Consider the following 27533-nt stretch of genomic DNA (forward strand, 5'->3'; position numbering starts at 1 on the left):
ACTGCCCATGAACATGCCACACCAGCAGTCCTTGACAGTTACCTGTTCTAATCTAGCATTTGGTGTAACATCCCCCTCTTTATCTCTACTTACAACTGCTTCTCTTCACTCATGGGTGCAAGAAAGTCGCATTTTGATTCTGGAGTTTATTGTGCTTGTGTAAGTGCATCTTAGCTGGCTCAGCAGGTACCCTTCCCCTCAATGACAAGCAGTATCTGTGGAAAATGTCCTCTTTTGAGGACAGGTGTTAAATAGGTGTTGTTTTATCCACCATTGGCAGCTTCTAGGAGTGAATTGCTGTACTCCTACTAAAGCATGGTGATGGTTCCACTTGATGCTTTTTCCATAGTGGCTTGACAACAGTGTGTTCTGCTCTTGTATTTCTGGTTAAGCTGTGTCCTAAAGATGTCAGCTTTGCTGCAAGGCTTATTAAAATATTAAAAAGAATAACATCCATATGGTAAGTAGATAATTAGATGTATTTATGTAATTTCAAACGTCTGCTCTTTAAGAGGCTACCATGGCTCAAGCTCAACTCTAAGACTTTCTGATACTCATTTAGTGGTCATTTAATAAATCATCTTGAACTTCATGTGTCTTTCCGTGGCCACCAAGAAAGGAACCTGTAGACTGCTTGCTGATTTCTCTGGTTCTACGGAGGAAATGGGGTGGTAGGAGTGTGTGATTTCTTTGGCTTTGCTTGTGCCTTAGTCCAAAAGAGTGATTGCTCTTTTTATGCAAACTTGCTTTAAATTAGTAAGGTCAGGAATGTTACAGATGTGACAGCATGGGCTTTCACTGTAAGATGCTCACGGGTTGTCCTTTATGAGTGCTGCCTGGCTGTGACTAGATGCAATCTTTTTCAGAGCTGGTAGCAAGGGCAGATCCAAAAACATACTTGGATGCTTATCTCTTCACGCTTGTGTTAAAATCAATGGGAATTTAAAAGCTTAGGATTTAAATACTTACAATTTGGAACTATCCCAAGATCCTTGACATCAAAAAGGCGATGGCCTCGTTTTATGCAGATGTCCTAGCACTCAAAGGGTGCATAAATTATTGCACCACTTACCAATTTCTCTTTAATGTATTCCTTTCTTATATCTGGGACACTGTTAATAGAGGAAAAAAGGATTAAAAAGCGTAAAAATAACTCGTGTGTAAGTTTCTTTGAGTTGAATTTATATCAGTCAGCCTGTCAGCACTAACATATGGGAAACATAGTTTCGCTACCATGCATAGCAGGGGCTAAAAGTGCTGTTCAGACCATGTGCTCAACTCCTACAGAAGAGGGGCTTTATATCACTCGTGCAGCCCACTCACAAATTTAAGGGGTGACATCCATGGGTGCTGAGTATATGGTAACCCAAATATTGATCTTGTTACAAAAAATGTAAAATGGAGGGGGGCAAAAGAAGAGATAAAGAAGATCTTCTAGAGCAGGAAGGAATTCAGTAAACTTTAAATACTCCATTTTATAAAAGCTTATTGTATCGCTGTTGCTATATTGAAATGGGAGTTGTAGGTAATAGGGAATTTTCATGTAGCTTTTCAGTATCTTGGGCTAACTTGCAGTAACATACAACATCTCCTTGTATCAATTACTGTAAACTAGTAAAGATCCCTACTGTTTTTGTTTTGTTTTGCTTCCTAAAGCCCCCTGCTGCTGTTGATTACACCTAGATCTGCTACTGATTGGAACTGTTAAAAGGCAGATAGTGTGGATGGTTCCTGAATCATTTAATTGTAGAACTAATAAGATGTTTTTGCTGGCACCTATTAAAACAGATCATATTAATAAGTTTGTACACTGTCCATGAAATTTCTGATTACTTTTTCATAATTTTTGTAGATAGCAATGTGAGATTCTCAAGCCTTATGGGTATGTGATGCGTGAGTATCTTTCTTTGAATAATGTTCCTGGATGTGAGTTTACAAAAGAAATGTTAGCATAAGCTATCCAAGAGCGTCATACAGTAGAGTTTTTGCTTTCTGTGAGTTTTTACCTTTTTAGTTGTATGTGAATGTCTTTAGGCATGTTGAATTAAGTAGGTAATTACATGAACAAGATACATTCAGTTTTATATTAATGCTGCTTTTTGAAGAGCTCTGTAATGCACACTGCACTTGGTGCATGTGAACCTGGAAAAATTGCTTCCTTAGTACAGTAACACTTGCCAAATAATGTCCAAAATTGGTCTACAGCTCTGTTGGCTATGAAAAAACCTCATCCCCTTCAATGGTCTGTCAGTGTCCATTGAACCTCTCAGCTCTGGCAAGTTTGAAAAATAATATGTGAATACATACAATAAAGTCCTAAAATGAAGAAGAATAAGAATAGATCATTATTTATGAAAGTTAAAATCTGAATTGGTGGCTTTCCTATGTTCTCTGCTACATGATTTTAAATTTTTGATGTATATAATTTTCAAGCATTAAGGTCAGGTTAATATCTGGGGAGGGCAAGGAGAGAAAGTGGGAAGGAGTCTAAAGTTACCTTAAAGCCTTGTAAACCTACAGCAAAACTGATAATCTGATTCCAGGCATCCAGAAAATGGTGCTGCAGAGCAGCTCTTGTATGTCTAGGAGGGTATTACACACACTGGAGAAGTTCACCTATTATGATTTAAAATTAACTCACTATTTCTTTCCATGGCTTTGCCAGATTTTTTCCTCTTTTTCACAGGTATATCCCCTCATGTGCTTTGGTGAAGTAGCGGTAGGGACCAGCTGAATCTACAGTTTCAAAATTGTTCTGCTGTTGTCAGGCAAATCAGCTAGCCTTTTCTTAGCCCAGTTTTACATTAGTTCTCAATCAAATCTTTGTCAATGTTACCTGCATTTTAAAATAAGAGTTTTCATTTTACTGTTTTGTTACTTTTGCTTCTGACACTGAGAACGAATTCTTTTTCCACCCAAACTGCTCTTTGGCAGTTTATGAATCATTTAACTTTCCAGTTTCTTCAGTGTTAGCCAAATGTTATAGGGTTTGAGTTCAGGGAAATTAAATTATTGCTCGTAACAATTGTTTTCTGATAATGATTATCTTAATTTGTGAAAGACTTAATTTTATGTTCTGAAAGGTAAGATCTTGCAACCTCTTCTCTTCTTGTTTCCCCTTATATTAAAATTCTCTTGTAGCAAAAGGAGTAGCATCATCTATCCTGCAACTGTAGTATTCTACCTATATAGTAATGTATAATAAATAAGCATAGGGACAGAGCTGATCTCAATATTGAATGATGAGGGTTGCTCATTTCTGTAGCAGACACTGTGTAATGTAAAGAGTTTATTAAAGTATTAAACATTAGTTATTGAATACAAGTTCTCGACAAATTTTGGCTTTAAAAATCACAAAACAGCATGATGCAGACTTCAAGCATACAGGAGCCAGCCATCCGCTTTGCACTTTTAGTAGACTCTTAGTTCACTTGACCAATTATCCACATTGATTATTTGATTAAAAAAGAATAAAATAAAACTACACTGTTGTATATAAAAAGCTAAATATAGAAGAAAAAAATCTACTTATCTCAAGGAGATAGCTTTCTGTTTTTCTCTGCCTTCTACAAAGACAAATGCATTAGTGTAATGCTCATTTAATATACTAACAGCTCCTAGGATCTGTTTCTTTTCTTTGGTCTGGGTTGTCTAAATTTTCTTCAGTTTATTTTTGCAGAGATCACTTTTTGCCAGAATAACAGGGGCTGAGAATTTTGGGCCATATAGTATAGATAATAGAGAAAATGGATCCAGGTTCTAAACTGAGATAAAGGTTTGAGAAATGTATGTAGAGTTTTCTTTGGCAGATAATGATTGTGTCAGTTGTTCTGGTTACAGATGGAAAATTTTTTTTTAACTACTTTTACATAAAATTGTACCTGCTGGTCTCTTCAAGGCCAGTGATTACTCTTACAGATGATTCCTGTAACAAAATTCTGCAACTGGAATTTAGTTTCACTGCAGTGAATTATAATGTAATTTATCTCTGAACACATGACTACTGTATTGATAATGTTCAGTAGATTATTAGTATAATTATTTTGAACTGAGCCTATGAAAAAGAGCAGGCATGCCTCTTTGTGTGGTTTTTGTTGCTCTTCTCTTCTTCCCCCATAACATATGAAAAATGCAAACTGAACAACAAAAAAAAACCCAATAAAAGATCCAACACACCCTCCTCAGAAAAAAAAAAACAACAACCAGGAAATAAACAAACCCCAGCATATTGGAATCATTTCAAGCTTGTTGCTGTTCAAAATGTTGGAAGTTTTGCTGATTCTTTACTGTGGTACATGGAAGTCTTGCACAGGATGTATGACTGTTTACTAAAATCAAATAAAAGTGCTACCTGGAAGCTCTCATTGTGCTTTTCAGAAAGGTTGCGCTTAAGATTTCCAAGTACAGGGAAACACCAGAAGACCCTTTGTCCTTCTGCAGAGTATTGTAGTGTTCTTTACCTTAATCCCTGGCAGCATCTCTCCGTTTCTTTGGCTTGTCATCAACATCTCTATCAGAGTAAAACTCCAATGCATGTAGCAAGAAACGAAGCGTGTAGGGGAAAAACGTAAAGGCTTTTGACTGAAATAGTTCCTTAACTTATTAACAGACAAGTGTGCATGTCAGAAAAACACACTTGTTTGCTGTATGTGCAATAGCTGATGGGTAAAGAAACAGAAACCTTAATTGCTGCTTGCGTTTAGGTCACTGTTCATTCATTCATTCATTGCTGGAGCTATGAACTATTCATATGTTGCCACAGTATGTTACTTACACACGACTGATGGTGAAGGAAGTAAGAGCTAAGATGCTTCACAGACATCGACATCGGGGGGATTCACATGTCTGCTTCATTAATATATATGTGCATACATTAATGTTGAAGTATTGAAACTGTTTCAAATGAGATTAAAAACTATCTCTTAAGGTCTGCTATAGTCCTTAGAAACATTTACATTTTTGGCATCAACCTTACCAGTTTCTTAACTATTTTACTTTTACTTTGCCAGTGGGGATATGAGTGCAGACAGAGTGCTCATCGCATGCCTGCTGCCTAGTTTTCTGTTGTTTTTCCTTAGCTAGGTCTGCTCTCTGTACTTGCTAGCCATCATTAAGCATATATGAATCTCTGTGGAGTGGCAGGCATGGATTCTGTGAGTGACATTTCTGGCAGCGTTTTCCTGGTATATGGCACCAGGCCTGATTTTCTGAAATTTTAAATATCTGTGATCCCCATTTGCTTCCGCTGAAGCTTTAGGTACTCTGTCCTTTTGGAAAGCATGATGCTCTGTGCTAAATCTCAGGCAGCTAAGAGATGAGAAAGTCCTAGAAACTTACTTAACACTCATGTGACAGCCTGTGCTGTATAGCAGCAAGAATATTGCCTGTGTGAAGGCATTGCCTCTCCTGCTGTATTAGTTACAGATCCAATAATCTGCCCCTGTGAAACTAGGTTTGGAGATCAGTAGTGAATTGTTCAGTAATGTTTATTGGAGCTCTTTAAAATATATTTGCAATGTATAAAACACTTTGATATATAGAAGCTCATATTCTAATAAGATTACATTAAGTATCCTAATAAGATCAAGGCTTGAAATTATGTTTTTCCGGATTTGAGTGATATAAATTAATTTTAGTTTAAACCAGTGTCATTGTTCTTAGCTGTTCGTTATAAATACTCCATCTGCAGTTTATGTGGGTCTGCATTTAAATAAAAAATTCAATTCTTCTATTAACACAAGAAGCATTTGCTCTTCCTCTCCTTGCAGTATGCTGCATCTACAGATTGTCAAAGCAATGCTGTAATTATTAAACTCAACCAGTAAATTATATAGAGAACAACAGTGGCTGATCACTGAACTCTGCTGGCACTGGCCTTTCACTTCTCATTTAAGTCTAGCCTACTATATAAAATGAATTCATTATTGTCAATTTAGATCCCTTGTGGAGGCTAATCCACATCACAAAGCCATTCTGCACGAAAGTGAATTCTCTTCAGGAAGACTTGACAAGTATGTGCAGACTAAAATATGTAGGAAACTTCCAGTGCAGACTAAATTAATTGTTGCTTCTAACAAGAGACTGACCAGGGTGAAACGTTGGATTGGTTCAAGAAGAACCTCACAGTCATAGTTCTGCTATGATTTCTGTTGGTTTAGCTGTTCTACTTTTTATGTTATTGCCAATTCAGGTTTCTTGATAACCTATTGCACAAAAAATGTGGATCCAAGGGCGAACTTGATCTTTAGTTCTTATGGTTTTAAGTGTTAAAATTTCATGCAGAAAGTCAGGGGAGAAGCTTGTCTAGTTTCTGTATTGTGTTATTCTTCTTTTATGGTCTGTTTGAAAATACCTTTTGGACCCAGAAGAATTGTCCCCCAGGTGGGCCACACTTGGTGAAGATATTAGCTAGTTTAGCCTATGTACATGTACGTGTGTAACTAAATTGTTTGGTTATAATCACCCTTCCAGGTACACCACCTGCTATATCAGACTGATGCCTCAGATGGTATTCAGGAACAATACATATTCCTTCCAGCTATGACCAAGAGAGTTTTGGGGGTGTTTTTTAGTATATTAGCATTTATCACGCTAGCGTTTCTAACAGTGTTTCTATCGGATTTAATTATTTAAATTTAAAATATTGTATTCTATTTCATGTTCAATTTGTGTACTTAAAGTACACAAGAGTTTGGAAAATTAGGAGTAACAGGAAAGTGTAATTGGTACTGATGAGTGGCTAGCACTGAGTGCAAGCTCCCCATCAAGCAGCAGTCTTCACATCACCCCGTGCAACCTATAACTGGTTTGTTAATCTCATTCTTTACCTAAAATGTAGCTCAGAGAAGATAAAATTAGAATTAGGGGGATGGTTTTATTTCTTGCTACCTTTTAATTCAAAGAAAAGTAAAGGTATTTCCTATTGCCATAATTCACTTTACTGAACCTGGTAACATTTCAAGTGCAGAACACAGAAAGCATAACAACCCTAGAGATGATCTGCTCCAGTTTTGTACTTAATGCCAAAATTTTGTGTGCAGTATAATAGCAGGAAGAGTTGATACGTTGCATTTACCAATGACTGCCTAAGATTTCTCCCTGTCCTGTCCAAATACAGTTAAATATGTTCTTTTGGATGCCTCAGCATAAAAAAATCAGTGCATTTCACTGTCCAGTTGGCGTGAAGCAGTAGATACAGTGTAAAATTAATTCTGTACTTGACTTTCTCCAGTGTCAGGCATAGATCTTGTCAAATTCTTCACTACTTTGTTTGCTTAAAGACTTTATCCTGAGCTATGGAACAAGAATAGTAATGACCTTCGTATTCAATTTTCCAATATTTGGTTTACACCATACGCTAGAAAATCTGTTATCAAGTAGACAATTTGTGGTGGTTTTTTTGCCAATTTATTATGTTTCTTTTAAAAATTGTTCCTCAGTGTGGAAGAAATAGTTTAATTCATATTTTTTCATTAGAAGAAGCAAAGAATGTTAGCATTCGTGTCTCTATAAACATATTTAAAATTTCAGGGAGAGTTTAAATATTTATGAAAATATAAAAGGTAACTTAAAAATAATATGTTTGTCTTAGAAACTTGTGGCCAGAACTTATCTGCACACAAATGACTTTTGGGAAAAGAGAGGAGCATACTTTCAGTCAGTTTTAATATTTCTAATGGTTTTCACTTTTTACTTTGCAGATTATATAAAGCCTTAAATATTAATATATATTCAGGATTAGGGGTTTATAGGCTTCTTTCTTTTACCATACATTGCTTGTCCGTGAAATTTTCATGGTCTTCTGATTCTTCTGAACCATAGTTACTGTGCATGCAGATAGACAGCTGATGATCTGCTAACTTTTCATTGCATAAATAAGTGAAACTCTTGGCCCAAAGACAGCAAAAGCTATTCATTTCTTTAAAAATAGCCTACAACTGGAAGGCATATTTTTTCTCATGGTTTCAGTTTCTGATGCTGGAAGCATTCTGACTTTAAATGTTTGTCCTTGTCACGTATTTTATTTTCTCTGAGATCTTAAGCTTCCTTTTGAAACAGCCTCAGTACTTCATGTGGAGAGTATATCTGGCTATAGATAATATCTCTTAAAAGGTCATAGTGGTGGAATTATTTCATCATTAAATAATTTGGGAGGGTATTTTTAAAGAACACTGATTTATTTATGTCACTTAACTGTTGATCTAGTACTTAGGTAAAGAATTAAAATTTGTTTATTGCTCTTCAGAAGCGCATTGGACATGAGTGAATTTTGCTCCCTGTCCTGTAATGAGGCTTTTGTGTGACATTGAGTTGACACTTTGGAAAACAATCTTTATTCTACCCTTTCTTATTTTCCAGTGTGATATGGAGCAGTACAGAGACCTTTCATATCAGAAAACCAACAATAGAAAAGGTGGATATACTTGAAACTGATGTTACCTTACTCTCAGTATATAGATTATTTTTTCAGTGCTTGTAAACCAAGGATAGTTATCCTTAATACAGTGCTTCTTCCCTTACACATAGACAGATTTCTTTTCTTGAAGTAGATACTTAATAGCTATCCCGCATGGAAAAAAAATTCAAGGGTTTCAAGGAATAGCTGTAGCAATTGCAGAAGTGTATAAATTACCATCTCTTTTGGGTTTTTTCCTGCTCTCAGTACAACTCTTACTATAATTAGCCAGCATTTAACAGCAAATGTTTGCTTTGGTTAAATTATTCAGAACATTTATTTTACTTGTCAAAGGTTAGATCAGGTTGTTGTTTGAACTGGTAATTAAATGCAGCCTAATACACTGTTATATTTATATGCACTATCAGCCCTCTTTCCTCCTTATTCTGTATAATTTTATAATGTTCAGGGCTGACATTTAGATTTCCAACTCAAATAAATCCTGTTTTCTTGTAAAGAAAGCTAAGATTTTACTCCGTGTTTCATTGCATGTGTGTATTATTAAGAAAATAAGAATTAGGGTTATTTGGAATATCAGAGCTCTGGACTTTGTTGTCATAAAATTAGTGAGGACCCTTTGAATATTTTATTTGCATATTTCAATAGTCATTACACAGCGTCTGGTATCAAGCAATTATTTTTCAGAGATGAAGGTGATGTGGACAAGTGCAGCTGTCCCCTTTACTAACTGAATACCTACAAGTTGCAGTAATGTGCAGTATGCTTATATTACATTCCCAACTTTAGTGGAAATAGGCGTAAGACTGGAATACTGAGAGGTTTCTAAAATAATCACATAGAGGAATCAGATGAGCAAATAAAATTTCAATGTCTCAAGGTCAGAACTTGTCATGAATCTAGAGCAGTGGCCTTTGTACAAGTACATTAGAGCACTGAGGCTGCCTATCCAACCTGATAAAATCAGTGCAAGTTCTAGAGAAGCCAGAATTCAGACTCCTGTGGTCTCTCAAGACAAGTTCAGAAATTATTTTTCACGCATTTACATTGCACAGTGCTTCAGTTGTCATATATATAATGTGCCCATACCTTTTTTATTTCAGCTATGTACGTTTATTTTCTCAGTCACATTTGAAGAAAGACTAAATCATAGGGCTCTTTTGAAGACTTCTGTGCTTCTAGGCCTAATATTGTCTAGTGACTGTGAAAGGAAGAAAGTTGCTGTCCAGTAAAAAAAGAAATAAACACAAAAGTGGATCATCAACATATCAGCAGTCTTTTTTCCTACCCTGTGTAGATGAGTATTCACAACTTTTTCAGTGTATTTGTGTTGCAGCTCTCTTTACATGAGACTAACAGTGATATGTATGAATTTCAACCTACCTTATTTCTCAGCATTTCTAAAATGTTTCTGAAAAATCCTGCCTATTGTACTTAATGTGTTGAAAGTCCAGTTTTGAAAGTCTCACTGTTCTGTCCAGTCAGAGCTATGGTGATTCATAGCCTTGTTAAGAAACAATTCAGACTTTGGCAGTGAAACCCTAATTTATCCACTGGTGATCCCCCCAGACTATTATGTGGCTGCAAAAGGGCAAAAAGCACTGTCTTAAAAAGCCAAAATCCATACCTCAGTTCTTACACATGTGATCTCAGAATAGCAGAATTGATTCTTTTTTCTTATTTTTTTTACCTTTTCCTCCCTATGACCATATTTTGTAATTAAACTGATATAGGTCACCATGGGCCACAAGGTAGAATGATACAGTAAAAACAGAGTTAAAAGTGAAGTGTATTCTTGATTATAATTATAGCATTGTTAGTGTGAACCAAAGAAACTTGATAATGATGGTTCAGTTTGTTATTTTGCACCTTGTTAAGTTTTTATACTTCATGGCTGTAGGAGGTAGCTAAAAGCAGGAGAATATACAGTGCTCTTACAGAACTTGTTTTGACCTCTAGGTAAAGTACATTTATTTGTGTATCAATCATATAAACATTGAGCTGTTTTGATTGATGTAGTAGATTGCATATGCATATGGCATACAGAGGACTATCTAAATATAAACTAGAATCAAAATTACTAAATGGATTTTAAGTTGTGCAGAAGTGACATACAGGTGTGAGTCTTGGCATGGTTACGACAGACTATATGTGCCTTTCACTCGGAAAACTGGTCGTAAGTTAAATAATTGCCGTATTTATGATTGAGAAGTATTCACACATCGATTTGCACCAAGACTGTTGATGGGTATGAAAACCAGTACAGTTGTTTCAGATGGTGTCTTTTAAGACCCTTGATAGTATGAATCAGAAGAAGAGTTTTGACAGCATGGCACATATCTGTGAAAGGAACCATTTGTTGGAAATAATAAGTTTCAAAGTTTAACATGTAATGTTGGGGTATGGGTAAGGTCTTAAAGCATTTTATCTGTGGACTAAGGAGCTTGGCGTTCAAATGGTACTTCGATCATGAATGAAACAACCCAGCAAAACCAAAACCTGTTCTTTCTTGCACATTTCTCATTATAATTTCTGCTGGCTTTGAGAAAAAGAATACCAACAGTTTTGGTTAGAGTGTTCTTTAGTCCTCTATGTTGTCTTTTAAAAGCCAAACTGTGTGTATGTCTTTGGAAGGTGAGACTGCTTTCTTCATCTGGTGTTTCTGTCACCAGTGAAACAGTGTTTCTGTTCAGTGAAAGAACACTAAATACAGAGGCAACCTAGAATTTAAAGGAGGTGAGGAAATATTCTTTCCAGCATACTTTGTATAGATGTACTAGATGAAATTTTTTTAGAAATGAATTTTTGTGTTAAAAATACTGTGTTCAGTTATTTGAATGGGTGAGGGGAGTCTCATGTGGGGTTCTTTAGGATAAAGAAAGAGGACTTGTAGTAGCATAGTGAAGGAGTGATTTTCTGTCTTTCTAAAGCATGTAATTTCAGTAATCTTTAGTGGTTTGGCTTGCATTTCTGATAAGATGCTGTCAAAACCTCTAATCCAAAAATGGCGAATAATGTTAAGAGTTATCTGGGCTTGTTGTATTCAGTAGCTTGCTTATAAATGTGGCTGGTAAAACAGAGCAGGATTTCCCTGGTTGTTTTTTTCACAGCAAAGAACAAGAACTTCCCAGGCACAGGAGTTTGGATGAGTAGGCAGAGGATCTGATGCCTGCTTGAGAAATCCTTAAGCTTCAAGCCTTCCTGGCAACAGGTGGAATTACAATATGTGTTTGACAGAGAATAGTCATCTCAGCTAGGCAGTGTCTGTCACCTCGCCTTTGAAGAAAGATCTGTCCGCTCGGTCAGCTCTTTCCTCATTTTCCATCAGGAAGCTAAGAACATCTGCTACTGCCATCTTATGTCTTCCTTTTAGGAGAGAAAGCTAGATGAATAATATATGACAGACCAAAATTTCAAAAGTAACTGCTAATTTTAGGTGCCTCAAGATGCACAGCCTTACTATTAGGTAAGAAAGAAAAGTGGGAGCAGATCACACCTATATTCTGTGTGCTTGGTTTCTTTCCATTTACTTCTGCATCCCATTTAAAATTCTCATCTTCTTAATGCGCTAAGTGGACCATAACCTGGCTGCTGTTAGGTCGCTTCTCTGCCTGAACTAGGCCAGTTCTCTGCCTCAGCTATTACCAGAAATCCAACAACATAGCAAAAGAACATTTTTCTAAGCTTTCACATGTGACTAGTTTGAGACCATAGAGTCTGCAGCAGCACAAACCCTGAAAGCTGCATTTTCACAAATTTCATGGTATTTCTTGGGTTTGGAGAGAAAGAAAATAATAAAATTGATCAGAATTAGAGCAGAGAAATAAAAAAAAAAAAAGAAGAAGAGTTGTGGAAACAGCTCTTTTGTCCAGGAGGATTTAGAATAGTAATGCTTTCGTGATTTGTATGTTAAATATTCTTTAAAAAGTCATACTGGTCCATCAAACACAGGCAAAAAACCTGCCTGCAAAGGCTTTCTAAAAACAATAGGAAAATTTAATCAAGGAGCTTTCTAACCATGTCTTGTTTACATCTGTTATATTTTTTTAATAAAATGGGCTTAGAAGCTTAGCCTCAAAGGTATTGCAAGCTTCCTATAAAGTATAATGACAGCTGTTGCTCAAGTGCAGTTCTTCAAGTCTGTTCACTGTTTTGAGGAAATTCCAATTCTTTTTTGTTGGTTACATACGACAAAACTTGGTATTTTGACAACAGTGGGAGATTCAGTCATGTCCTTATGGTTGGTGCATTAGAGAGAGCACTCAGCTAAGCCTAATGTATTTAGGAGCCATAATTCTATTGTTTTGCCTATTAAAATATCTTTAGAGAATCTGCCTATTCCGTTCTCATTCCCCAGAGCAGAAGAGCATATACTATTCTCAGGGGAACTGATCCCCCTTAGACAACTGCTCCTGGTCTAGCCTAAGATCTTGCTCTACTACTTACGTGTTGTCTAGGAATGCCATGAAAAAACAGGCCTTTGCTTCTTGCTGCATACTGTGTGCTAAACCACTTCTAAAGCGAAATAAACCGAGGGCTTTAAAGTAAAGAAAATAGAACTTGTTGGTGACAGATGTTTCTGGTAAGACAAATTTACTGCCACACCAAAAAGCCCTTTTAACTCATAAATTGCAGCTCACTTTTATTACTATTTCCCATTTTAAAACACTTCATGTTATCCTGATTTCTGAATTAATGTGCTATGGATTCTCAATTCTCACTGTAAATTTTATGGTACATTTTTGAAGTTCTGCAGAGTTAAATGTATATTTTTTTATAGCCAGACTTTTGTTCCTCTATAATCTTGTGAAGTACTGCTTCCTGCTTGCTGTTTAAGACCTGGATCTATTTCAGGTTTTGAGGCAGTATAGCCAGTGTGTGGTTGATGTACCATGCTGTTTGTACTAGTGCCTTCTATGTCTATGTTTTACATGGTCTGGCAAGGAGCAGGGACTGCTCAGAAAATATTTTGGGAGGATTAAATGCCTCTAAGTAGCAGTGCATTATAGAAACCATTGTGCTACAGTGACCGTGCCTGCCTAGCTTCTCTGTGTCTGAAGACTTCAGCAAGACCACTTGTTCTCTTGACAGTTTGATGTGCATGTACAGGAAAGCACAGAACATTTCATGCAGCTGCTTAAAAGTTTTAATGGAAAAAATGAGGGAGGGAAGGGATAGGAAAATAAGTTTTTACAAAGGCATGTAATGACAGGACAAGGGGCAATGGCTTTAAACTGAAAGAGGGTAGGTTTAGGTTGGCTGTAAGGAAGAAGTTATTTACTGTGAGGATGCTGAGGCGCTGGCACAGGTTGCACAGAGAAGCTGTGGCTGCCCCATCCCTGACAGTGTTCAAGGCCATGTTGGACAGGGCTTGGAGCCACCTGGTCTAGTGGAAGGTGTCCCTGCCCATGGTAGGGGGTTGGAGCTGGGTGATCTCTAAGGTTCCTTCCAACCTGAACTATTCTATGATTCTGAATTGTAACAAGTAACACTGTAATTATTAAAGAAGGATGAATATTGCACTATAATTTTCTCCCATTTATAATATTAATAACCTTGGCAGGATTTAGTACTGAAAGTTCCTGAACACCAGAAACAAAACAGATGTAGCAGGATGTGCTGAGCACAGAGTTCACTGTCTGCAGAAGAACCTGCCTTATCCTCTTTTTAGTAACATGGGATACATTGGTATGTTCCTACTGGAAAAAAAAAATAACCTGAGTAAAATGTTACTCATAGCAATAGTGGTATTTTGCTATAAAATGCTTCACGCAGTCAACTACCTGTGAGGGTTAGCAGGTTTCATCTGTATCATGTGTTTCCAAGTCTTAGGAGTTTCCTTTGCTTGAGGAGGCAAGGCTGAAGACAAGCAATGTGAGCCGACAGTACATGACATGAACACTGTGCCTTACATAGTGTATGTCTTCAGACTGAGCATTCTGGTGCAAGAGGGAGCATTCATGGGAATCTTCAGCATATTTTTTTACCAGGGGTAGCTCTAGTCTGAATCTTTTTCCCTCTGAGTATGGCTTTTAGACATACTCAAGCCATTGCTCCTGTTGGCAGAAGTTAGTGGGAAATACTTGCAATTTGTATTCATTGTACTGCGCTGAATTAGGCTTCAGATGGCACCTTGTCTTTGCTTCTTCTTGCACCCAGTTTTCTTCCTCAGTCATACCCATTTGAATTCACTCATCAGGATTGGATCACACAGGGGAACATGGGTTATGCTTCATGTTGTATAGAAACCTCTTTGTAAGATACAAAACAAATTCTATCTTTCCTCCTTTAAAGTGCCTGTTGAAATCATCCTTATTTCCTTAGCAAATGGGGCTTGCACCAGTGTTTTTTTCTGTACCTCAGCATGAGACCATGCTGCTTTAGCATCTGCATATCTAGAGGAGAAAACCAGAAGAGAAATACTTGATGTAAATGCCTCTGTGCATGCATAACATGCTGGTGTTTCCATACAAATTCTGTCAACCCCTGTAGGAAACTGTTTTCTAAAAATAGTGAAAGAATAAAGGCTGAATCCTATATTAATTGCTTACTACTTTAAAGCTGTGATATCCTAGAAACTTATTTCATTGAATATACTTTTAGTGTCTAAGCTGGTTACTATCATTTTGGGTAAGGCTGCAGGCTAAGCTGCCATTTCTTCCAGTTCACTGTTTTGATGATTTCTTGCAGTCTTGACATTCTTTGGCCCTTTGAGTTACATATGTATTACTAAAACATAAAGTGTGTAGCATAGCAAGGAGCCTGTGTGTTCCTGAAAGTAAAACTCTTAAATACTTAAAAGCATTCATTTCCATACCCTAAACAGCAGTAAAATACTTTAATCTCTTAACTATCTTTGGAAGGACAAAGCTTTAAACTATATTGAATTGTTTCATAACCAGGTAGATAAAATATATTCTGAAATAAAATAAACAAGGAATTTCTTTAATTTAGTGGGTTTGAAATTGTTTGAATCATTTTAATATGAATAGGGCTTTCACCACCTCTAGGTTACTCCAAGAAAAGGGAGTAGCTTCATATCTGAAGTACTGCAAAGATAGGAAACTTTACTGCATTTTCCCTTCTCCTTCTCTCACATCTTCCTTTCATTAAAGTAAAACATTGTTTTCTTTCAGTCTTATGTCTTAGGTTATAGTTTCTAGGCTTTTAGTAGGTCTTGTTGCTCTTCAAGGGCTGCAGCAGCTGGTTCTTGTCATCTAAAGATGATTACACTAATGCAGCTCAAGCCTTTGCAGAATCAGATGATGGGAGATTTACACATGTTGTTGTTATCAAGTTGTTTTGGCTATGAGGAACCTTTCTCTACTTCAGTTGAAGGTAAGTGTGGTAAAAATACAGCAACATACCATTTCCACATCTGCTGCTAAGCAGCTAGATCCTGGGGCTGCAGGGGGTGTTCAGGGCAGGGGCTTCATTTAACCTTTGACTTTGGTTCTTTTCTAGTTTTGCTGGCATTTCTTGTTTGAAATCAATGTTAGATCAAAGTTGTGTTCCTCTAATAGCCTCATCGTGAAACGGTCACATAAGGCTGCGTTAAAAAATAAGTACAGTTTTGTGCTGAGTGTTTGGAACTTGTTTCTTTTAGAAACTTCAAACTGCAGAATTGAGGCTGGCTTTGGCTGTTGTGTTGGATTTTGGGGGGCTTGGGTGTTTTTTTTGTGATTAGACCACACTGAATACATAACTGTAGTTCTGTGAATTTAAGATGGTTGATGCTGTTTATACTTCTGTTGTCACCATTTTCAATGCAGAAGACAGAAAATGTTTCACATAAACGTCACATCTCACTTTTCATAGCATTAGATCTTGGGAAATATTGTTGACAAGGTTAGTAGGGACCTGTGGGTATAGAATTTAGTGATCAACATTAGATAAGGATTTTGATCCTCTCTGCTTTATTCAAAGTTTTCCTCCATAGGCAAATTACTGTTCCTTACAGAATCATATAACCTCAGGAAAACTGTAGGCCAGCAACTGTGTGAAATTGTGTGAAAGTAACTTACTTGTGGAAGATTTCCTATCTTCCATATTAACAGAGTATGAAGTATATTGAAGTTTTATTCTACTTTTGTATTTGGTTGTTTTGTTTTGTGGGGTTTTTTTCTTATGTTGGGGTTGGTTTGTTTTGGTGGGGTTATTTGGGTTTTTTTTTTCCTTTTTTTAACTTCAGAAAAGTTTTTAGCTATCATGTGAATTACCAAGAGAATACATTGTCATGGTCCCAGGCTACTTGTGTTGTTTCTTCTCCCTGACATTTTAATTCAGTGCTAAATTAATACTTTGCATGTTTAAATACTGGTAAGACAAGAAAGTTGTAGGGTTAAAACTGTAGACAGTGCTTTAAAGCTCCTATGATAATTGTTCTTAGGTATGTATTCCTTTGCTGTGGCTCTTGAGACAACTATTTAATAGACAACATTTGAATAATACAAATGTGCGGTTGGTAAAAATGGATTAGGGTTTCAGGGTGGTACCAATGGGTGATATTTAATATTGAATGACATGTATTAAGACAAATGCTTTTATATATAATTTATTTGGCATTGTAAATGCATTTATCTTGTGAGATACAGACCCCCTGTTGCCACATGAAGTATTCTGAAAAGGTTTGGAGTAAATAAATAATAAAACCACTTTGATATACAATCTAACAATATTAAATATTAAGACTTTCACATGATTGATTTTAATACTTAATTAACTTATTTAAAGTCCAATGTAACTGGTTTTGTATTAAAGATCAGGGAGACATAAGTTAAAATGCAGGAAATGTTATTAAATGAGACAAAATTAATTGCATTTCATGATCATCAGACTCTGGCTGTTAACCTGTCCATCAGTGGCATGATCTTGTTTGTTTTCTTCTGGACCCCAGCTGATGTTAATGTTACCATGTCAGTCCATTTTTATGTTTGCATCATTCTATTTTAATGATACATAATCTGATACATTTTATAAAAGAAAACAGACTTGTTTTATGCTATCCAAAGTTTGTCAAGTTGTGCACTTCTGAGTTAGTAAGTGTCCCTCCCAAGGCATGTTTCTTCAGTGAGTGGTGGCAACCTGTGGAAGTGGCTGAGTAGAAACACTAGCTAGTTTTAAATTGGAGGGTAAGAAGCGGGTGTTTGGGTTTGATGGGGTTTTGTTCGGTTATTTTTACTTTTAGAGCACTTGTGTCTTCTGTATGTAAATGGAGGTGGTGGTAGTAAAGGGCTCAAGTGAAGAACTCAGTGCTATCAGGTAGGTATTCTCTGTGACCTAAGTAAGAATCACTTCCAGAGCAAATAATAAAGCAGTGAATATTACAGATTGGAACCACATTTTAAAAATGCCCATTAAAATTATCCAGCTTGAAACATATCAAATGGTCTTCATGTTCCAAAAGTCATGCTCAGGACAGCTTCCTGCTCACCCTCTATTCAGTGAAAACGTGACTTTTTTTCTTTCTTTTTATTTTTATTTTCTTTAGGAGAAATAATTTAAGGCCCAGGAGATTTTGGCCAGTGAAAAAAAAAAACCCAGGATCTGGAACTGTTTCTAGATTATTTGCAAGTCATCTATACTTCATTGCTTTAAATAAACACAGTGTGTGTTTATTCTCCTAATACTCAGTTCCTTATCTACTTTAAAATGTTTTCACATTCTGGAGAGTCCTCATTTCTGTGTGCTAACATGCTTGATTACTTCATAAGCTGTAAATGAGGGGCAGAGTTGTGAACCCTCATAACATGATGCTGTCAAACTTAACAAAACATTCATAAGACCATTACCACATCAGACATTTGCTTTTAGTCAGGTCATTTTAATCAATTTGACTTTACAGGGCAGCTAATTTATCACTTAGCTAAACAAGTATTTCCTCTACTTGTCATCAATTTAAGTAATTAAAATGGTAAACTTTGCTATATGGCATGAAATAAAGGGCCAGAGATAATTTGGAGAAGGTGGATGATACAGTCTAGTAGAATGGACACAAAGTATTATTTAAATACTTTGGTACACTTCAATAGTTTTCAGAAGTCTCGTATTCTGGTAGCTTTGCTGGTATGGATATAAGCTGGTTTTTATTTTTAGCACATCCAAAATTAAACAACATTGTTCAGCTTCTTCCTCAAAAGGTAGTGAGTTCTTCTTTTCCTTTCTTTAAGCATACAATGTTTTGGTATTTTGCTTGATTGTTTGGGGTTAAGAAGTTATTAGGCAACAAGGTTGGGACAAGTGCTGCAATTTGTGCAGGTATTCTGCCCTGGTCCTAAGTACCTCTCAAGGCTGCAGGTCCTCTCATTTCACCACTGGGTAATGGGAAGAGAGGGGAAATGGATGTTGTAGAAGCTCAGAATTGCCTAATTCTTTTTAATCTTCTCAGTTCCACCTTCAATATATCCTTTGTGAGACTGAATATATTTTCTAATTTTGCCCAAACAGTATGAATACTGTTCACATCTTAAACATAGTCCATAAGCCTGTCTTCCAAAGAATTTTTTGGTGTCTGCACTGAGAGCCTGGGTTGACAGGTCACAGATGTACTGATAAGATGCCTTCACTGGAAAGCAGACTGGATTCACTCCACATGCATTGGTCAGTGAGGAGCACACCTGAATGCTGTTCTCAGTGGCGTGAGGACTGTCCCTGTTTGTGTACCTAAGGAGAGTAGCCAGACAAGTAGGTATATATGCCTGTCTTTGCCTTGGGCTCATGGATGGATTAGTTTCTCTTTTCATTCCCGTAACTACATAAATGTTTCATACACAGCCTTAATTATTTTTTCATATATATTAAAGAATAGTTGAACTCCCAGTGCTGGAAAGGGTGCCTGGTCTTTGGGGTTCTTAGCCCTTCATCTCTGGAGGAAAAAAAAAAGTAGGAATAGATAAAATAATCATTGTTAGCTCTGACTGAGATGTTAGGGTTTAACTAGATAGCCAGTATCATCAAATCTTGTAATCTAATAATTGAATTCTGGATTTTTATAACATTTTTGTTGTTTCGTATCAAGAATGTTTTTAAATTGCATCTTATTTAATATGAACAATATGTTATAGGCCATTACAAATCAAACACAAATCTATAAAGAATTAATCTGTCTCAGAGTAAGATCCCAAGTGTAATCATAATTGTTTAATAGTTCTCTTTTCTCTTTGTTCAAACAGCTGAAAAGAACTTAAGTATAAAACTGTAGAGAAAATTGCTTGGACTGAGGAGTGACAAGACTAATAGGTAGTGATTTTTTTTAACACTAATCAAATGTATCCGTAAACAAACACAAGTAACTGATTAAATCACTCTGCAAGTATCAAAAGTAAATCTATTCAGCTGTTTAAAACTGCTCTGTCTGTAAAGTAAATTATGGCTATTATGTGTTGCAGAGGCATGGTATTTGGGGAGTATTCAAAAAAAGAGAAGGTGGATACAGAACAGAGAATGCAGAACAACAAATTTACTAGAGCTAATTTCATACTGTGTTATGGACATAGGACAATATATGTCTAAAGCATGTTATGTCTTAACTGAGTGGTGGCTGCTAAAACTACAAGGTTTAATGTACGGTCATTTTGTGCCTGGTTCTCAGTTTGAAATTCACTCAGGATTGTGCCTTGGTCAGATTGTGTAGCAATGTCTGAAGGACCATCAAAATAACAAGTTAAACTCTAGCAGCATAGTTCAAAATAAACTTGTAATTTTTGTGAAGACAAAATCAACAGGTCAGTAGAGAGGTGATTGCAATCATAGAACCACAGAATGATTTGGGTTGGAAGGGACCTTAAAAATCATCTAGTTCCAAGCCGCCATCTGGCTTGGAACACTTACAGAGTTTTACAATTGTAAATTTAGAATTTACGTTGTAATAATTTACAATTACAGTGATATAGCAAAGGGAACAAGAGTGGCAACTAAAATTCCAGCAAGAGAAAACTATAAATGTATCTTTCTGCAAAGTTGTTTCTTGTGTTTTGTTTTAATTGAAAGAATTAAGTAAATTCTTTCAACTGTTTCATTTATTTTTTCAAGGTATGAGGTAGTTCTACACGTCCCTCTATTCTGTAGCTATAACACTACATTAAAATGTTTAAGTGGATAGCAAATATTTCTCGGAGTTTCAATTTGTGCATTTTTTATTATTACGGTTTAGAAATTACATAGGAAACACATGATGTGTACTTGTGTTCATAATACATTTTGTTGAGCTAGTACAAAGAGTTGTTCAAGGCAATTCTGGTTTAGTGGTGTGTTTTTATCATGTGATTGCACTAATTTGACATAAAGGTGTATCATTGCAAAAGTGAGTAGCCCTACCTTCCCTCAGTTACTGGATCTTTGTTCACAAGAGCTTCACATGTTCTCTTCTGTCTAAAAGTAGTAAGAGATAGTGGTGTGATCCATTTCAGCATCACACTGACACAGGTGCCAAGGCAGATAAAGGACAAAACCCTTAGGGGGCACAGCTGAGAGAGCATCATTTTGGAAACAGTCTGAGTGCATTGGTTTGAAGGAGATGCCTAACAGTGGCCCAGCTAGCTTTGTTTATTATTTAGTGTTTTGGGCTTGTTTGGGGGTGTTCGGTTGTTTGGGTTTTTTTACATAACTTTATAGGAAATGAAGCAGATGAATAATGTATAAAAGCAGAAAGGTTTTAGGAATCCGAGTCCCCCTTCATTCATTGACAGTAAACTAAAGGTATAAAGCATATATGGTCAATGCCATGCCTTGTAAGAACCAAAGGAAAACCATACCTGAAGTGATTTCCGAATAGGTAATTCACCAGTCCTGAAAGCACACCTCTTTGTGTGTTTGTCTTTGCATATTTATTTTTAAATATAATTTTATTGGAGTTAAAAAGTTACAGTACTTGTAAACTCAGCAGTTAGAGTAAGTGATATTTAAAACTCAGATGGCAATCAGAGGTGACTACTTAGTGTGCTTGGGCAAATCAAACCTGTTTGGCTGGCATAGTTCTTTCGTGTTGCAAGTTAATAAATTGCTGTACAGTGACCAAAATGCAGTCTTGACAAATGTACCCTTGTGCTGTTAATGCACTGGAAAGGTTGTTTTTTCTTCTCACTGCTCTGACCATAACACTGTCTGCTTTTCACCCTTTTATTGGCATCCTCTTACTCCTTGCAGCCAATATGAGCCTCCAACACTCCTCATGTGAACTTCTAAGATAGTTTTTGTTCACTTATTTGTTAGTTTTGTGAATGCCATTCAGCAGCTTGTGATGATGAATCTGGGTCACCTACTTCCTGGTGCTTTGCTTTCATGCATTCTCTTCTTTTGCCCTTTATTTTTGGAAGAACTTCTTTGTAAGTAATCACTGGCTAGCTGTTTATGTTTCTTCAAATGCTTCCTTAACATTATCTTTCCAGAAAGCTAATATAAATCTTATTAAAACCAAAACCAGGCATCATACCAATCAGCAATATCTTATTCTCCCTTTTAACATGTGCTTGTGTCCCTCTTGCTGTTATCATATACTTGACATATGATTTCTGAAAAAGAAGTGCTTAAAAGGAAGCTTTTCTAGGATAGTAGGTCCTGAGTCCACAAGAGTGATGATGATGGGTGTAACCTTAGCTTTGCTTTATAATCTTCATTATCCGCAAGAGCTAGTATCAGTTCTCCTTGGAATCGGACTAAGAGATGAGTTGGGGAAGCTAGAAAAAGGAAATAAGGAAGCTCTTTCCCCAGTTTACAGTCTGTCAAAACCACTCTTGGACTTTTACTTGCAATGTGATAGTTGGAGGTGCTATGAAAATTCTTTCGGACTACAAATAATAAAACATTTAAATAGAGACACCATTTGTCTGCAAATAGGCAGCTAATGGTGATGTTACACCTGGAAAATAAGGGAAGGTTTTAAGCATTTTTGCTATTGAGTTGTGTGACTGAAAAATAGCTAAGAAACACTAACATGTTTGTTATTTGTTGGTTTTTTTTCTCCAGATAAATACCCTTCGGTTGGAATTTACTACTTGCCAATATGTATCATTCTGTGTCTGAAACCAGTCATCCTTTGCAAACAGAGGAACAAGAAATAGGCATTGATCCCTTGCAGAGTTATTTGAACAAGCCAGAGGAAGGTGAGTTTTGTATGTCTGTACTTTTTTTACTTTATACCTAGAAACTTTATATAAATGTGTTATGACAACTCTACCTGTCCCAATTTGTTTAATTCTCTCAATGATCTTGAACAGGGCAACTTAAAGAACATTTCACAGAGTATGTGCAGAACACTGACACTAATGAAAACCACGAAAAGTCAACTTTCAATTACAGACAGAAACATTAGCCAAATGTTTAATGCGCTGTCATCCTTTTTTAATCATAAACCAAACACTGACTTCAGCATAAGAATACTGAAATGCAGCATGATTTTATGTTAGTTTCTGAAACATGGGCTCTTACACTGTGTATGTTTTGGGCGATTTTTGTGCAGTAAAGTTCAGTGTGTTATTTTGGATGAGATCATGCAAATAAAAAGGCCAATTTTTTTTTTATTTTTGGCTCAGCACCTATATCCTTATTTTTTTAAAAACAGAAGCTGAGATAGAATGAACAGGCTCTAAAGGTAGAAATTACTGTGTAACCCAAAGTAAATTAATTAAATGCAGTATTTGGAAGACTAATGAACAGTGAGAACGAACTGCTTGCATAATGCAATGCATGTCTGTGTTGCTTGTCTTTTCTACTTATTTGCAAGTAGTGACAGTATAGTTGGTTCGAAGAAAGTGATAAGCTTAACGAGAAAGCTCATCCTTGTCATGAAAACATTCCTCAAGTACTCAGTTATACACAGTGGCACCTTAACTACCTGTAATTTTCCAGTCATTGAACACATGTACCAGGAGGGCAAAATAAAAAATTTATTTTAAATTACAGAGTTGAAGCAACTTTGTCACATTTCTTAAGTCCCTCACCCAGATCGACTGCTCTGTGTGGGTGTATCTGTCTATAAATCTTCCATTTACTAGTGCTTACCAGAATAGCTATGTCAGGTTTTGCTTAGTCAGGTTTATTACTTCAGTTTATACGAAGCCGATGTTTTGCTTTAAAATACATTGGTAAAACTTCATTGTCCCTTTGAGCTAATTCTTCCTTTTTCCTTCATTGGTTTATAAAGCCTTTTCAATGTTAGAAAATGCGAATGAACATCCAGGGGAAAATATTTTAAAACCTGATGATTAAATGAAATAGCTTTTCTAGGTCAGTGTTTCTCCTCTGACATCTTAATGATATGAAGCCATTTTAGTTTGATAAACTAAATGCATTTTTGTACATATTTTTAGAAACTTGAAAATAATCTTTTGCAATAAGCTAAAATAATACCCATTTTCCAGAGGAAATGTAGCTTGATTCTAGTCTACCCCAATCAAGAAAAGTATAAGCATTTCTTCTGATTTTTTTTTCTTAAGAAAATACTGGTAATTCTTTCAACTCTGCATTACGAAAAAAACAAGATTTTTTACCCTGTTAAAAAAAAAAAGATACTGTAAATTAATTTTATCTTTTCCTGTGCCCAGAAGCGATTAGTTACCTTGACTGAAAAGGTTTCTCATTTTTATCCCAACCTTAAGATTTCTATGACATACAAAGTTATTAGTATTGAATTGATGTTTAAAAGTGCCATTAATTCATTTACCCCAAATGTTCATTAACAATGTAAATGTATGCTGATGTTCTATGAGACAAGGAAGTGACTAATGACTCTTCGCACTAACAACACTTAAAATGAATAGAAACTTTAGATAGCTAATCTTGAAGTAATCAAGACCCTCATTCAGCTTGGCATCTCTGTATGCTCTAAAACAGCTGTCAACTGTTAAAAATATATACACAACACACACATACGCACATGCGAAGATAAAGATATGTAAATACATGGTTCCCCAAGTCATAAAGGTTACCAACTATGGTACATTTTTTATGTTCTATCTATGTAAATATTTTATATAAAGCATCCATTTAATCTTCATAGGTTTTTTTACTGTGAAACACATACTGCATTTTAATTTGAAACTTTGTATATCCAAAATAAGTCTCTGAAGTTTTAATACTTCATCTTAAATAAGGTGTATGCTTAGATGGTTTTAGGTCTTTGGACATCAAAGTCTGCAGTTGTTCTTGTCTGAAGTCTGTCTCTCATTGTCTTCATGAAAGTATTTCAAGACAAAGTTTTTCAATTCAGCCTCAAGTTTCAGGCATGATAAAGAATCAGCTTCGTGCAAACGTGTGTTTAAAGTCTTCTGCATCATGTTTCATAGAAATATGGAGGAGAGGTGGTCCATCAGTTGGAGATGTTCTGTGCAATGTTGTAGAATATCAGGACATCTGAATTGTTTTTTGAAGCTGTGCTGAATGCTTTAAGCGTTACCTTGGAAGCAAAGTGCTAGAAGTCTTCACTGAGATGAAGCAATAAAAATAAAGCATGTCACTGTAAGGATGCTGAAAATAAATTTTTAATCATAAAACTAGTCAGATTTGTTAATCTGTGTGAAGTATTGTATTTTTAGTATATGCAACTGATATCAAAACTTGATGCAGAACCAGGAGATGTCACGTCCAGCTGGAGTTTTGAAATTCTCTCACAAGGCATTTTCATAAAATGAAAGAAATCTTAGAAACACATGAATTGCTGTTAAGTATAGCTTGTTGGAAAACTGTGTGCGTAGACTACTTTTTGTTCATTTGCCGTCAGCTTGGAAGGATGTATTTGATGGGATTCCAGAATTTTTTTGATTGAGTCTAGTAGTGCTTAGTGCTTTTATTAAAATCTCAATTAAGGTGTAGAGACAATACATGGTTTATTTGGGACAGGGCTGTTGGCACAGTGGAGGGCAGATGTACAATTCAAAGTAGTATTGAAATTTTGGAGAAGTGGTCTGAGAAGAATAAGACATGGTTCAGTAGGAACAGCTGCGAGGATTAATGTTGCAGATGCTAGGCAGGAGACAATTACCTAGCTGAACAAATAAAAGTAGAGCATTACAGATGAGGTAAGTGTCATTTGAAAAAAAGATCTGGGCGTTCATAGCACTCCAAATTTTGTGCAACTGAGGAACTTTGAATCTTGAGTTATGATGAGTCATGAGAATGTGCTTGTTTGCAAGTTTAAAATATTCAGTAATCGACAGTCAGGATCTTTTTTTCTATCCCTTTAAAATATTCAAAACCAACCAGATAAGACAGTATTTCAGTCTTTTTCCGATGGTTGATTTTTCGTTGTGTCTGATTTGTTTTTAAGGCAAAAACATGTGCATTCCATATATGCACTCATATATACTTTTTTAAATAGCATTTTTAATAGTTGGCAAGACATTTGTGGCAGGGATTCTCACTTTAGTAGTCTAGTACGTGAAATGGAAGATTTTTATTGCTTTAAAAGAAATTTTAATTTTGGATTCTACCTTTTGGATTTGGTTGTATTTTATTTTACATGTATGTATGTATATGTGCATTGTTATGTTTGCTTTTGACTATAGTAACTTGATGGCATATTACTGCATTTTCTGTTCTGAGAATCTTTGTGATATTGTTCATTTCATTCTAACTATTTTTGAATTATTCCCTCTGAATTAGGGATCTTTATGAGAGAAACCAATGAATCTTACATTTTTTTGTCTCCAGCAGAGACTTTATAAACGCTGAATATAGGAAGAGGTGTTTCAGAAACTTTGTTCTTCTACCTTCTCCCTGTGTATTGCAGCAGACAGACTGTTTTTTTTCCAAATGCTTGAGGTTTATACCGCATTGAAACAGGATAGCTAGGTTAACTGTTTCTGACCTGCCAGAAATTTTTACTCAGAGTATTCAGCACATTCTGACATAAGTTTTGAAGAGCATAGTAGGTAGTATTCCCATTCCATCGATGTAATGAGAAAGTTGATCCTCTAAGGACAGACTGGAACAATGCATTTAATACTCTTCAATTTAATTTGCTCAATATCACAATTAATACAATTAAGGTCACTTGAAATGGAACTATTAACGAATTGGGTAATTTACTTTAACAATGTCAGTGTGTTCTCACAATTACATTTGCCTTAATTAGTGTACAAGCTATTATTTAATAGCATATTTCACACAGAAAAATGTAATGTGTTCTTTGTTCTCAATAGAAGAAAAGGGGAAACCTTTAATGGGTCTAAGTGTTTTGGATTTAGAGTTTATGGGGTTATATTTCATGTCTAAATGCAATAGTTGGTGGTGAGGACAGAAAAGGCTGATATGGCTGGAAGGACAAAGATGACTACTGCAGTGTGTGACTGAAATTAATCCAGTTGCGATATATCAGTTGCCCACCTCATGCTTACCCTTGCATCCCTCCTGATTATCAAGGTTGCCTTAAAAAATGTGAGATGGTAAGATAACATTCATATTTCTGTTTTTCCATTGCTCATCTTTGGACAACTTTGCTGTTTTGGTGTTAACCTCAAAACCCTGATCACTAAAAAGTATTACTATGTAGAACTGTACCTGGTGTGGAGTTTGAGATACCTAGTTTATATCAATGTCATACAGAAAGCATAAAAATCAGAGGAGGATGAATTAATAAAGTAAATGCCAGCTTCTCTAGACCTATCATATAATTTTCTCAAATCGTAAGTACAGTTCTCATGGGGCTGTTGTGGTCTTGGGTGCATTCTTTCACATTAGTTCCAGGGTGAAGTGAATTTTTGTTGTCAGAAAATTGTATTGTCTCCTAATCAGTCTATTCAGTGTTATGAGTTTACAACCCTCAGTCAGGGAAATAATGCTAAAGCAGATTGTCCTGTATGGCATTTATCTGTCTGGTTTTAGAGATCGTTTCTGTGATTACATTTAAAAGGAACCATCACAGAGGTCTAGACCTCTCTGTGTGAGGAGTACATTCCTAGCTAAAAGCAATTGAAAATGGAAATATAGTGAGTTCTTGAAGCCTTACTACTTTCTTAGCAAATATCTTTTGATCGTGTATTGTATGGTGTCTTGTGTGTCGTGTAATGTGTGTTCTTTTGTCTTCTCTCCAGTGAGGGACATGCACATGAAGTATAGCATTGTGTTGTTAAGAATCCTTTAAATATGCATGCTACTTTGTGTTTTCATTAAAAAGATGAGATTGGAA

At 35.9% G+C, this 27533-nt stretch overlaps 1 protein-coding gene across 1 annotated transcript in view; it reads left to right on the top strand.

Moving 5' to 3' along the window:
• TBC1D5 (TBC1 domain family member 5) overlaps positions 1 to 27533 on the top strand; it is a 317301-nt gene that overhangs the window by 110641 nt on the left and 179127 nt on the right. The window contains exon 4 of the mRNA XM_031044993.2: positions 22376 to 22512. Within this exon, the coding sequence (XP_030900853.2) occupies positions 22413 to 22512 (100 nt within the window). The 5' untranslated portion in view covers positions 22376 to 22412. The remainder of the gene's footprint in view (positions 1 to 22375; positions 22513 to 27533) is intronic.

The sequence above is a fragment of the Melopsittacus undulatus genome, chromosome 1 (genome assembly GCF_012275295.1).
Source record: "Melopsittacus undulatus isolate bMelUnd1 chromosome 1, bMelUnd1.mat.Z, whole genome shotgun sequence".
NCBI lineage: Eukaryota > Metazoa > Chordata > Aves > Psittaciformes > Psittaculidae > Melopsittacus > Melopsittacus undulatus.